General features: G+C 33.7%; 1 protein-coding gene across 1 annotated transcript in view; it reads left to right on the top strand.

The window, feature by feature from the left end:
- pcca (propionyl-CoA carboxylase subunit alpha) overlaps window positions 1-14,350 on the top strand; it is a 58,351-nt gene that overhangs the window by 22,936 nt on the left and 21,065 nt on the right. The window contains exons 8-17 of the mRNA XM_051111837.1: window positions 2,290-2,326; window positions 2,428-2,506; window positions 3,797-3,899; window positions 6,015-6,109; window positions 6,571-6,721; window positions 8,335-8,478; window positions 10,267-10,341; window positions 11,171-11,239; window positions 11,334-11,409; window positions 11,498-11,711. Of these exons, the coding sequence (XP_050967794.1) occupies window positions 2,290-2,326; window positions 2,428-2,506; window positions 3,797-3,899; window positions 6,015-6,109; window positions 6,571-6,721; window positions 8,335-8,478; window positions 10,267-10,341; window positions 11,171-11,239; window positions 11,334-11,409; window positions 11,498-11,711 (1,043 nt within the window). The remainder of the gene's footprint in view (window positions 1-2,289; window positions 2,327-2,427; window positions 2,507-3,796; window positions 3,900-6,014; window positions 6,110-6,570; window positions 6,722-8,334; window positions 8,479-10,266; window positions 10,342-11,170; window positions 11,240-11,333; window positions 11,410-11,497; window positions 11,712-14,350) is intronic.

Below are 14,350 nucleotides of genomic sequence, written 5' to 3'. Positions count from 1 at the left end.
TTGTTAATGTTTTTGAAAAGTCTCTTTTGTCCAAGAAGACAATTTATTTGATCAAAAAATACAATAAAAATGGTTAAATTGTGAAATATTACAGCCTAAAATCACTGTTTTCAATGTGAATATAGTATAAAATGTAACTTTACTCCTGTGATGCAAAGCTGAATTTTCAGCAGCCCTTACTCCAGTCTTCAGTGTCACATGATCCTTCAGAAATCATTCTGACATGCTGATTTGCTGCTCAAGATTTCTCATTATCATTATCATCAGTAGAAGCTGAAATCCATGTATTCCAGATATTTATTTGTCAGGTATTTAAATCATTTGTCTTGTGTCATCAGCATGTTGTCATGTTTATGATCTTTAGGATATTTTATATTTTATATATATATATATATATATATATATAGACATTACCACAGATAATTTTTTTTTTTTAAAAAATTTTTTTCATTCTTTTGAACTTTCTATTCATAAAATAATCCTAAAAGAAATTCACAGTTTTTACAAACATATTAACGGTTTTCATTAATTTCTATAAGAATTGTACTTTAATAATAGTAAATGTTGCTTGAGCAGCAATTCAGCATATTAAAATGATTTCTGAAGGAGTATGTGACACTGAAGACTGGAGTAATGGCTGCTAAAACTAAGCTGCATCGCAGAAATAAATGACTTTGATAAATAAATGATAAATGAAGTTTTACTATATATTTCCATAGAAAACAGTTATTTCAAATTACAATAATATTTCAAAACATTACTGGTTTGTACTGCTTTTTGATTTAAAAAAAAAAAAAAAAAAAAAAACAACCTTGGTGAGCAGAAGAGACTTCTTTTAAAAAATATTTCAAATATCTCACTGACCCCAAGCTTTTGAAGTATAAAGCATATAAAGCATGCAAAGCATATAAAAAGCTCTTAACCAGAATAAAACTACATATTAGTGTTCTAAAACGTCTTTAAACTAAATTGTCTTGTCTCTTTTTTTTTTTTTCTCCCTCCCCCATCCAACCCCTCCTCCTGCATGCTATTTAAATGGCCTTTAATGGCCGTGTGTAGTGGCCGTTTTGACACTTCCTGAGCTGATAGGGCTCTATAAAGCAAAGATGTGCCGCATGACACTCTGATTGTATGGGCATTACCATCTGTGAACACCTCCTCAACGACCCTGATAACATCAGCACACTGATCACAGTCTGACTCTCACACACACGCGAACATCTCTCCTTTAGTCCCTTCTGCTGGATTTCTCACCTTAGCCTAACTTTATTTAATGCTAGTGTAGAACTCTGCTGTTAATGTATTTTGACATCTGGTGAGAAAGAACATTTCAATGGCTACTTCACTATTTCAGTAATTGTTTGCAAACAATTATTTTATCACCGTTTTAAATTTGCAGTTGCATAATTGCAACAATTGTTTAAAGCAATTAAATATGACCTGTTGTCACTAAAGCTGCAGCTTGAAGTCTGAAAAGAATCACAGCAGCAATTTAAAAATGAACAAATTGATTTTTTTAGCATGCAAAAAGCGCATGGTTATTGCCCTCTGTTTTAGATTAAATGTGGCAGTCTTCCAAGTTGTTAATATAATTTATTTATTTCTCATTTCCAACATTTATTTTACAAACCTATGTTGCAGAAATGTAACAGTGAGCCTTAACACTTATCAGTTTTGAATGTTATTTATTCAAAACACATTAGGTAATTCATAGATAAACTGTTTCAAATAAATTGCCTTGAAGCGTATAGTGACACTTTTCACAGTTGTACTCTACAAGTATAAGATTTAAATAAGATTTAAATATTTTAGCTATATATATATATATATTATTTTTTCTCCAAGTATGTTAAATCACATTAAAATCACATTTAAAACCACTGTGAATTTTTTACCCTTAATTAATTTTTTCTACTTTTCAGGCCATACATCATTAAAGTATTTATTACATTCAAAATCATAAAAGTGGTCTTTTAGAAAATGAACTCTGATCCAAAAGTGCTCATAGCTGAAGAGAAACACATCAGTCTTTTGTTTTTGTAAGGTTGAAGCCATTTAACATAATTATCATGAATATGACTTCCTAATCAGGTGACTTTTGATCAAATCTGAACATTTAACCTTCAGTAACAAAAACTAGGTAGTAGTCTAGGTAATAAATACTACTATGCTATGTTGCACCCCCTGCTGGACAAGATAAGGAACTGAATTACCTTATGTGCTGCAGGCCAGTCTCACCACCAGATATGCATTTACTATGCAAGGTGATGTTTATTTTTTTTATTTTAGGATGCGGAAGAGGCTGTGAAAATTGCAGGAGAAATTGGTAAGTATTATTAAAATGTAGACATTTTATAATAGTATTCATCTGTCAAGAATAAGGTGTTGTGGTAAAGCAAACTCAGAATTTGTGTCCGTCTCTCAAAGGCTACCCTGTTATGATAAAGGCATCTGCTGGCGGAGGCGGTAAAGGGATGAGGATCGCCTGGAATGATGAGGAAACCAGGTGAGATGTCAAAAATAAGCAGATTCAGGGACATTTTTAACCAGATATCCTGAGAGCCAGTGTAAGTTTTCTGTGGAGAGGGTCAGTCTAAGGTTCATATTCGAGCAATTCTAAGCTTTATTAGACTAATTAATTAAATTAGTTGGTTTTGGGTCAGATCCAGTGGAATGGGGGATTAGAAATGGAAACAAACTAAGTGACCAGTGTTACCATTTCTCGTTTTGTAATCCATGTTTTAATGTAGAAAACTAAGAGGCCATTTACAAATAAACCCTTTAGATTTACTCTTTGTGTCTCTTTATGCCTCCCTCTCTCCTTATCTTCCTCTGTTCTTGAAAATATTAATAAAAACTTTAGTGGAACATGTTGCTGTTAATTGTGTCTTTTATTGCCGTAAGCTGAAGCCAGGCTTTTGTTTAAGCTTTAATTGGATTTATCTTAAGAGGCAAAACAGTCACTCAAGCAATTCAGTGGAGACAGAGACAGAGAGAGAGAGTGAGAGTCCTCAGGCAAATAGATGCTTATCTGCTAAAGAGGAAAAGCTCTTGCCACAAATGTCAAGTTCCCCTACATCAGCCACTTAAACCGAGATCCATGTAGTTTAGCCAGTTGGAGTAAGATCTGGTAGGCATTCTTCTCTCATTTTTCTTTAACCTGACATGGAGGGTAGTTACTTATGAAGTTAATAATAAAAAACCTTGTTATATATATAAACAGAAGTTAATAACAAGCAAGTAGTTGACATCTCGCATATATGTGACCCTGGACCACAAAATCAGTCATAAGTGTCAATTTTTCGAAATTGAGATTTATACATCACAATAAATAAGCTTGCCACTGATGTATGTTTTAAGATAGGACAATATTTGGTCGAGGGACAACTTTTTGAATATCTGGAATCTGAGGGTGGAAATGAATCTAAATATTATCCAGATATCCAAATGAAGATCTTGGCAATGCACATTACTAATCAAAAAATAGGTTTTGATATATTTCCGGTAGGAAATTTACAAAATATCTTCATGGAGCATGATTTTTACTTAATTACTTAACGATTTTTGGCATAATAGAAAAAACAATCATTTTTACCCGTACAATGTATTTTTGGCTATTGCTACAGATGTACCCGTGCTACTTAAGACTGGTTTTGTAGTCCAGGGTCACATATATGTATGTAATATGTAAATATGAACATAAAAACATGCAATTATTATTAAGATTATGAATGGAAAAATGTTATTGTTGTTAAAAAGCGATGAAGTTTTCTGAAGCTTTGATATTTTGTTTCAGGGAAGGCTTTCGTTTTTCCTCTCAGGAGGCTGCATCTAGTTTTGGAGATGACCGTTTGCTGATTGAGAAGTTCATTGATAACCCTAGACATATTGAGATTCAGGTATTTTTTAGAGAATCGCCACCTTACTTGTGTACATACAAGCTTTTATGAACTTTTCATCACATATTTATTGACTCAAAAATGTAAAATCCAAATGATACTTGATTAGTTGAGTGGTTCCTTCAAAATACCATGCCTAGATTCCAACTAGATTCTACTATGCGTGTTCTTTTAGCCAGGTTAACCTTTAAACTGTCACCGTCCCCTGTGTGGGACGCCTAAGTTTACTTCACCATATTACAAATAAATCCTAATCTAATCATGACAAACTATACATCGTTGGAAAGGTCTAAGACTCCTTTATAGATATTTTTGTGTTACAAATTATGTATGAAAAGTAATAGATTAATATATGTCAAGAGTGCAACCTAAAAAAATCTACATCATAACACAAGTTCTGACCTTTGTCACAAAGACTTTCTTCGTTGCCTTTTTCCCTATCACATTTTAGAAATCATAAGAAATTATATATCAATTCAAAGTCTGGATAGTGCATTTTTATGTCTGTGTTCTAAAAAGGGAGTGACAGTTAAAGGGTTAATGAGATAACCCAGCTTGGATGCTTTTTCAGTAGTCTTGAAAGAATTTGAAAAGTTTGGGGTCAGAAAGATTTTTTAAAATATTTTTCTTTTTCGCTCAACAAGGCTGCATTCATTTAATAAAAATACGTTAAAAACAGCAATATTGTGAGATATTGTTGTAATTTAAAATAACTGTTACTGACCCTGATCTTTTCAGTGGTGTAAATAGCCTCAGCTTGGCTCATAAATATTACTTAGATGAAACCAGTTTTTGACTAAAAACGCAGCTAAAATAGTCATAACTAAAGTAGTCTTGAAAGAATTTGAAAAGTTTGGGGCACTCAACAAGGCTGCATTCATTTTAAAAAAGACCAGTTTATTCAGTTTAAATCAACTAAAAACTTAGATGAAAGCAGCAGTTTATTCAAAATCAATGGCTAAAAATGGAATGGAATAGAACAGAGCACAATATAGTCATTTTTTATTTCTCATCTTTATAACTGTTTGCAGTTTAAGTTAAATTTTTAACCATCACATTTACACGTACGTATTTAACGCTTTTATTCAAATCAACTTACATTGCATTTAACATATGCATTTTTATCAGTTCTTGCTTTCCCTGGGAATCGAACCCATGACCTTGCCAATGCTTGTGTCTTGCTGTAATGAGCTTCAGGAAGGCCCACAAAATCATTCTGGTTATCAAATTAATGTTACACTTGGATTACTATCTAGGCTGTATGACGTGGGGTTTAACTGGTTTAGTGGTAAAGCTCAGGGCTTGTAACTAGCAGGCTGTTAGCTCTGTCTTCAGAAAAGTGAGTCTTGAGGTGTCATTGTGCTTCTGAGTAAAGAGCTTAACCTTTGGTTGCACATTCTGCTTAAGTGGTTGTAAATAAAAGTTCACACAGTAATGCATGGCTCTAGCAATGCTAAGGTAGTGTTCTACCTTAGCATTCCCAGAGAGATTCAAGTTTCAAGATGTGTATTATGTACATATGTACTAGGTACAATGAAAGACAGGGTAGGTGGGGGACAGAAGATAGATGACAAAATAATTATAAATACAATTAATCTAAAGAATATAAAATAAGGTACAAGAAAAATAAATAAATACAACAGTATGCAATAAAGGACAAAATATGGAAGAAGAGCAACAAAACTAAACAATCACAAAGTTATATTTACTTCATGAATAAGAGAACCCATATGAAATCGTCTTCACGGTATATTGATGCAGTGCAGTTGATGATAAAGTAAGAATGTATAAATGGATAAAATGTATACCTTGATTGAAGTCGGATAATTGCTTCTTCCAAATGTAGATGCAAGTCTCTAAATATGGGTAAATTCTAGATTATAAAGCTAGATGCATGACACATTAAATCATTTACTTTGTTGTGTTGTTGTTTTTGGTAGAAAATGGATGTCGAACCAACACATACACGTTCTCAGTGACTAAACTTTCTAATGTGACTCTTTTACCGTATCTGCATCTTTCTTTACAGTATAAAGAGATTATGTTCTCAACAGTGGTCACATTTATGATATAACGGTTAATGGTTGTGCTAATGGTTTCTGTTGTTATTTGCAGGTGTTGGCGGACAAACATGGCAATGCTCTGTGGTTGAATGAGAGAGAGTGCTCCATCCAGAGAAGAAACCAGAAAGTAGTGGAGGAGGCACCCAGGTTAGAGCAGTTTGTTGTCGACCTCAGAGTTGTTTTGATGCACCAAGTTATGTGCAAGAGAGTCATTGTGGAAGGATGGGGAAAAATAGTGTATACACACATGATTCGATTATTTAATTTGATTAATTGAATTAGTTCCTTTAATAAAATAAAAAAGTTAAAAAGTGAGTAAATAACAAGTACAACAAGTAAAGTAACAAGAAAATCATATAGTTAAATTAGTTTAATGTGCACAGGCTTCTAACAGGTAAACAGACTTTTTTTTACACTTCAGACAGATAACAACCAAAGTGAAAGTTGGAATAGTAGAGGGCTGCTCAGAAAAACAAAAAGTTGTAACAAAAAGTAGGCATCACTGGAAAATAGAAAAGTTAAATCCATTGAGAGCTGTGTGCAGACATTGCACTACCAACCTAATGCAACTACCTACATTGCTGTATGTTTGTGTTTTGTCTGGTTAGCACCTTTCTGGACCCAGACACCCGGAGAGCGATGGGAGAGCAGGCCGTGTCTCTGGCGAAAGCAGTGAAATACTCTTCAGCTGGCACTGTGGAGTTTCTTGTTGACTCCAAAAAAAACTTCTACTTCTTGGAGATGAACACACGTCTACAGGTTTGTGGGTGCATTAGCATGTTTGAAACACCCTTTTTGCTCTCTTGAAATGTGTGTTTTTGAAAAGAGGAAAACTATAAGCAAATTATGGCTTGTTGGAGAAGCTTTTAAATATTGTGTTGGGCAATGGACGGCATTGAAGTCAAGGCTGAGAACTGCTGCTGTTGATGAACATTGATGTCTTTTTTTATTGAATAATTAAGTGCTTGTGGTAGAGAATAGAGGGACCTTTTGTTTAACATATTTAACATATTTGCCTGACCTGTGCATTAACAAAAAGGCATAAGAGCTGTAAACAGTCCTGTCTGCTTTGGCCATTAGAAAAGTGTACTTTTACACACAATTTAAGCTAGCTTTAATTCATGCAAACATGCACTTGCATTTCAGGTAGAATTAAATAAAATATGAAGGTCAATTATATATTAAGTTTAAGTACATTACCTCTGACATTGAGAGAACACTGATAAAACCTCTATCTAATAAACCTAATAAACAGTTACAGAGTTAAATGAATCTTTCTGCCTGTTCTGTCCTCTTATTCTGGCAGCTATAAGATCCAGAAACTCTATAGAAAGGCTTACATTTTTAAGAATTGTGCTCATGCTGTCATTAAATATGAAGGACCCCAGTGTAATGATGTAATTTATATCAACAGTAAACTGGAACTTAAATTTACTAAAAAATTAAAATTGAAAAAATAAAGTTCTGTTATTTGAAATAAAATAATCGTTAACTAAAATAAAATATAAAAAAAATTCCAATCAGCTAGTTTTCTTACGTAACTTTTTTCGTTTTAATTTAAGCTTAGTTTAACTTGATGTACTACTATTGGCAAAACACAAAAAAATGACTAAAACTTTACTTTCAAATAAAAATAAAAACAGAAAATACTGATTCAAAATATTAATAAAAGCTGTAATAGTATCTCTACACTATTCACTTAAATAACACTTGTACAGATGTATGAAAATAATTATCTGTAATTCGTTTTGTGACATTACTGGTTTAAAGTATGATGAAATGATCTGCATTAATACATTTAAAGAACGTACATGCAGACCTAACCTAATTAATAATACAAGAATTACCATGATTAGAAGATCACAAATGTATTACGTGACACATAAAGAAGAACACAGCCCAGGATGGCTGTTTAGAGAGATGACTTGAACTCATGTCCCTGCATGAGCACCACAGATGAAAATGTCAGAGTACATACACTGTCTAGTATGTTGATCTTCATCATCATTTTACTTGCCATCTCACTAGAACCCAGAGCCACAGAGAACATCAAAGTGTCTATGGAGCTCATTACAGTGGACCTCCCAAAGGAAAACATGCAGAATGAGGAGGGGCAGCATGAGCAGGAAGGGTTTAATATTTCCGCTCAAGGTTATTAACTAGTTGTTAGTGGCGCTGTCTGGTTAACGAGAGTCTATTAAACACCTATGTCAGTGTTTGAGTGCAGGGGTAAATTGTTGCCTTTTAATTCTGGTGATAGATTTCAATTTTAAGCATATTTTGTAAAATGATGTTGACGCAGCGTATAGAGTTTCATTTGTACGCAGTAGTTCATGTCATTGGATGTTAGTGACTAAGTCTTTTTCTCTCAGGTGGAGCATCCCATCACTGAGTGTATCACAGGACTGGATCTGGTGCATCAGATGATCCGCATCGCAAAGGGCTACAAACTTCAGCACAAACAGGCTGACATACCCATAAATGGCTGGGCCATTGAGAGCAGAGTCTATGCTGAGGTAAATCAACAAACAATCAATACAGTGACTGGAGCTTTTAGTATTTCTGAGATCAGTGATGGGCCAATATTTCAAAATGACAGTAAATCAACAGATAATCAGGAAATCTACTTCTGGTCAGAGAACATTTTTTAAAAAAATATTTTGTCATTTGGGTTAATTTTAGCAATTTTGTTGGTTGCTTATTTGTGTTTTTTTTTTATTATTATTTATTTTTTAAATGAATTTAGGTACAATTTTTCTTTTTTTGTTATATGTGGATCTTTTAAATATCCCGTTCAAAGGTTTAGAGTTAGTAGTATGATAATTCAGCAATAGATTTTATTGCTTTTATTCAGCAAAACTAAAATATGTTTTATAATATTACAAAATATTTATATTTCAAATAAATGCTGTTTTTTCTAACTTTCTAAAAAATAAAATGTTTCCAGAAAAAAAAAAAAAATGAAGCAGCACAACTAGTTTGAACATTGATAATGTTTCTTAAGCAGCAAATCAGCATATTAGAATGGTTTCTGAAGGATCACGTGACACTGAAGACTAAAAAATGGGTGCTGAAAGTTCATCTTTGCATCACAGGATTAAATTACATGTTAAAATATATTCACATTTATTCAACAGTTATTTTAAATTATAATAATATTTCACAATATTACTTTTTTATTTTTCTGTACTTTTGATCAACTAAAGACAGTAAGCAATAGGTAAGGTAAGCATAAAATCTTATAGATCCCAAACACTGGAATAGTAGTGTACACAAAGTCCAAAATATAAAATATAAATACAAAACATAAATTTTAGATTTCTAAATATCCCCTATGAAAATACTACCATAACAGGAATATACATACTAGAATCTGATCTCATTATCATTGAGTTTGTGCTTACATGAAGAGAATTTGAGACGGAAGAACTGTCACAACTTCTCCAAGCTGCTTTAAACAACCTTAAAACCTATCATTAAACTGTGTGCAAATGTATCTAGTAAATGAATCTTTATAACCATATTGTATTTTGTAAATGCATTAAATCAGCCCTCCTGTTCTCTAGCTATCGTTCCATATAAGGGATTTCAGTGCATTTGTTTGGTACAAAGGATAATCTGATGAAACCTGTAAATAGCATACCCAGGTGACACTTCAGCACAGAATACATAAGTAAAAAATATATTGAGATCCTAAAATAGAATTTATGACTTTGTTTATCATCATTTTCATGACCATTAATCTTAAGCCATTTCTTTTTTTTGTTTTTGAGGTGAAATCAGATGATCTCATGAACTGGACATGATATTGACAGACTTGCCCATATATTTGTTTTATGTATGTTGAGTAGGTCCTGTCCTATTAAAGGATTTGTCTTTATGACCGTGGATTATCCTGCCATAAACTGACATTGAATGCTTAAACGTTCAGCTTGATGATTTTCCTTTACATTTTGGTTTAAAAAGATTAAGTGGGATGCACAGCATTTTTACTCCTTCACCAGATCTGCTTAATCCTAGACTCACCTTAATCCGTGTCTAACAGTCTTTCTTTTGTGTGCTCAGGAATATTATAGTCAGACATCAGCCTGAATAACACATATTCAGATGATGAGAATATTGAATTTATCCATATTCAGTAAACTTCAGAACTCATGTTGAAATATGCCAACATGAAGCAGTCTGGATGGCGGAAGTGTTTATGCCGGAGAAAGAGGAGAGAAACCAAGTAGGCTGTGTTGACCCAGCTTGACCTCTAGTTTCCTGTGTTTTATTTGAGAACTAATATTTTCTCTCTTTTTCAGGATCCATACAAATCATTTGGTCTCCCCTCTATTGGCCGGCTGTCACAGTACCAGGAGCCACTCAACTTGCCTAATGTTAGTACTCAGATTTGTTTAGCCAGTTTTTTTTTCTGTCTAGTCACAACAAATTGAATTTAGTCACAACCAAGCTAGAGTTATGACACTTATTCAAAAATTACATTTTTCTCTATCTGAGGAAAAAAGTGTATTTGCTTCGCATTGTAAATTATAATTGTTATAATTTAAGGTATGTTTGTTTCCTTCTGCTGACTAAAGTTTTAATCCAGTAAATATTTTACATTTGTATCTGTTTTATCTTTTGTTATAAACGTTAACATAATGAACAGATGTTTGCAATGTCACCAGTAGCTTTGGGTCTAATTTTAACATTATATTCTAGTTGTTTTGTCATAAACCTGTAAATGTGTTTGTGTGTGAGATTCACACATCAGTCAATACAGGAAGAACAGGAAGACACGTCCTCTTTAATGAAAGATCACTGGTTTCCGGGAGCTGCACAGGACAGGATGAGCAAAATGTTTTTATTTCAGAAACACACAAGCACAGACATACACGGATGAGGTTTAAATGTCTAAAGAAAGCAAACATTGCTGAGGATATTTACAAATTATTCTTTCATTTTTAGGCAGGGCCAAAAAGATAACATTGTGTGATGTGTTCAGTGGTTATTAATAGTTTTGTGTTCCGGGGATTTTTGCCTTAAAAATTTGTTTTGAAAAATCACATTACATGCTTGGTGTCATTTTGTGAAGTAGGCCATATGAAAAATAAAAATATTTTTATATTTTTAAATAATATTAGACACTGCTAATGCTGTTCATGCATGAATTTTTTGGGGAGTTAGATTATTGACGCTAATTGCTATTTTGCTTTTCTCTTGAAGGTTCGAGTAGACAGTGGAATTCAAGAAGGAAGTGACATCAGCATTTATTATGATCCTATGATTTCTAAGGTAATAGAATAGTAATGTCAGACCATCTTAACAGTCTCATTTTATTTAAACTGTCTGATTAATCCACTGATTTCTTATTGTTGACATTGACTAGCTGGTCACATATGGTAAAACACGTGAAGAAGCTCTGACGAAAATGGAAGAAGCACTTGATAATTACGTCATTAGAGGTACATTGCATAAATAAGTAGGCAGAAACTTTTAAATGTCAAAATATTTCAAAATGCACTACAATTTCCAATGTTGTCATTCGCACAGGTGTGACCCATAACATTCCTCTACTGAGAGAGATCATTGTTCACCCTCGGTTTGTGTCTGGTGATATCAGCACTAAGTTTCTCCCGGAGGTGTATCCTGATGGGTTCAAAGGTCACATGTTAACTGCAGGAGAGCGACGGGAGCTGCTGGCTACGGCTGCGGCTCTTTATGTAGCAGCACAACTCCGATCTCAGAAGTTCCTGGGAGATCTGAGGTTAGAGACAGATGGGGCATCTGGATTACACACACTCACACCTACCAGCACTCTAGTCATTTAGTTAGTAGTTCACATTACCAGTTCTCTATGACCGTTTCTGAAGTAGTTCTCCCAGAGAGAAAAAAAAAAAAAAAAAACATTTACTGAACATTTACTCACTGTCAGGCCATCCAAGATGTAGATGAGTTCGTTTGTTCATGGGAGCACGTTTGGAGAAATTTAGCATTACTACACTTGCTCACCAGTGCATCTTCCGCAGTAAATGGGTGCCGTCAGAATGAGTCCATCAGTTAACATGAGAAATGAAAGGCTGATGTTGATGTTGTAACTATTCAAACTGCTGCTTCTGGGCAAAAACTAAGTTTAAAGTCTAAAATCCATAATTACACTTTCTCCAAGATCAGAGCTCTACACTTTTCTTTTCAGGAGCACCTTCTAATCAGTAATCAGAAAAATCTGTTCAAATATTAGCCTTCCCATTACGAGGTGATATTTGACTCCTTAAATTGATTTACAGGGTTTATTATTATTATTATTGTTTATTTTTTTAATGGCATTTTTCTAACATTAATAGCAGGTCATCTTATGTAAAAAAAAAAAAAAAAAGAAAAAAATGTTTTGTAGGCTTTTTAAAATTTCTAATTACAACAACAGAATAAAAACAAGCAGAATAAGAATAAGTTACCAATCAAATGAAATCAGTAGGACTATTAACAAAATTAATTTGTACAAGAGGTGGCACAGAAGAACACGAAAGTGGTTTGTAGGTGTATTTTCATATGTTTAATGAGGCTCAGAGATGGCATGAGTGCAATCAAATTCATAAATTTATGTTGAAATTAATGTTTTAAATATAAAATTTTGAATATAGAAATATTAAATAATTTTAATAATTGAAAAGACACTTTAAAAATGAAACTAAAACTGCCAGTAGGAGGCGACAAGTTACTGATTTAATAACTGAATCATTCATTCATTTGAATCGTTCGAACGACTGTCCTTACAAATGATAAATTGAATCATTGACTCACTCGATTATTTTTTAAAGGGGTCATTGGATGCCCATTTTCCACAAGTTGATATGATTCTTTAGGGTCTTAATGAAAAGTCTCTAATATACTTTAAAATTCTCAATGGTTTTGTAAAACAACACCCTTTTTACCTTGTCAAAATGAGCTCTGCGAAAATCATCTCATTCTAAGGGGTTGTTCCTTTAAATGCAAATGAGCTCCCCCCCCCTTCTCTCTGTGGAATGACGATCTTGTTTACTTTAGCCACGTTTAGCCGCTAAACTTCCTAACTACCACGTTATAAGAAAAGGCGATCGCAAAGATTCATAAAAAAACGCTTATACACACTTCTGCTGTAAGTGAAGCTGGATCATGAATGATTTTCGTGAACATAAACGGATATATGTAAATCGGGAGGCACATTCCATTCACAAACAAATGTAATCCACTGCATCTTCAGCGGCTCAGATGTCGGGAGTAAATGATGACCACTATGTTCATTATTACATCCAGCAGCACAACACCTCAATCGCTCAATCGGAGATATTCTTGTCTAACTTACATCCCTGCTTCGGCATCGAAACAAAGAAAGTTACTGGACTGTGACAGCTGGTCTGAGGTAGGAGGCTCATGTCAATCAACTATTGTGGGAGCGGCCTCTGTCGATGTGACGGCACACCGACAGGCATCTGAGAACGGCTCGATTTGAAAAAGGGGATATTATTTTTACAGATTAATTAAAAACCACTGCATGGATATTTGTCATTATAGGGTAGATTTGTACATACACTGCCAACACACATTAATGTTCAAACAACATGTAAAAGTGAACTTTGCATCCGATGACCCCTTTAAAAATGCTCGTTCATTCATAAACGATACACCGCTGTGTTCGAATGGAGATGTGCAACGGCTCAGTTGTGATTTTGTTTAAAACTATTTTTGATGACGAAATGGAGCAAAATCAGGCAATAGTGTTGTAGTCAGATAATGTAAGTCACTTAATAGTAACTCCTTGTTTATTTAACTGTTGTATCAAATCAATATCTCATTTACAAACTCCCCTAAAATCATTAAAAGCTGTTACTCATCTTAGTTCATCGTAATCTCACAAAGTTCCATTGTAATCAATGAAGCTCTCTACACTGTACAATGAATCTCTTATTTACACTCTCTCTACACTTTGTTTATGAAAGGATTTGTGAGATATGTCTGTGATACATTACTCAGTGTTGCCAAAAACAGAAACCTTTGAAGCTCCCCTCAGCGCAAACACAAATATGCTGATCGGGTCAGTCGCGCTGGTGCTCCAAAATATTTTTTCATAGTCACAGTCAGTAGTTTTCAGTCGCAAACGGACTGAAATGGCCGCGCTGTAGAACCCTAAAGATGACAACATGCTGATCATGCGCATGTTGTTTTTATTAAAATTTAAACATTTGGTTTTCTACATGATTAAAATGTTTTTGATTTATAAATTCTGCTGCTGAAAATAAGTATCTGTGTGGCTAGTTCACATAAACGATGATGTTTTGGTCAAAACTCTAATATAAAACAACTAATGATATTCTTGGTAGCATCTGTTAGAATTCATTGAAAATTCTAAACAAATCAGTAATATTTTGT

The sequence above is a fragment of the Labeo rohita genome, chromosome 1 (genome assembly GCF_022985175.1).
Source record: "Labeo rohita strain BAU-BD-2019 chromosome 1, IGBB_LRoh.1.0, whole genome shotgun sequence".
Lineage (NCBI taxonomy): Eukaryota > Metazoa > Chordata > Actinopteri > Cypriniformes > Cyprinidae > Labeo > Labeo rohita.
This window is presented reverse-complemented; position numbering and strand designations above follow the sequence as displayed.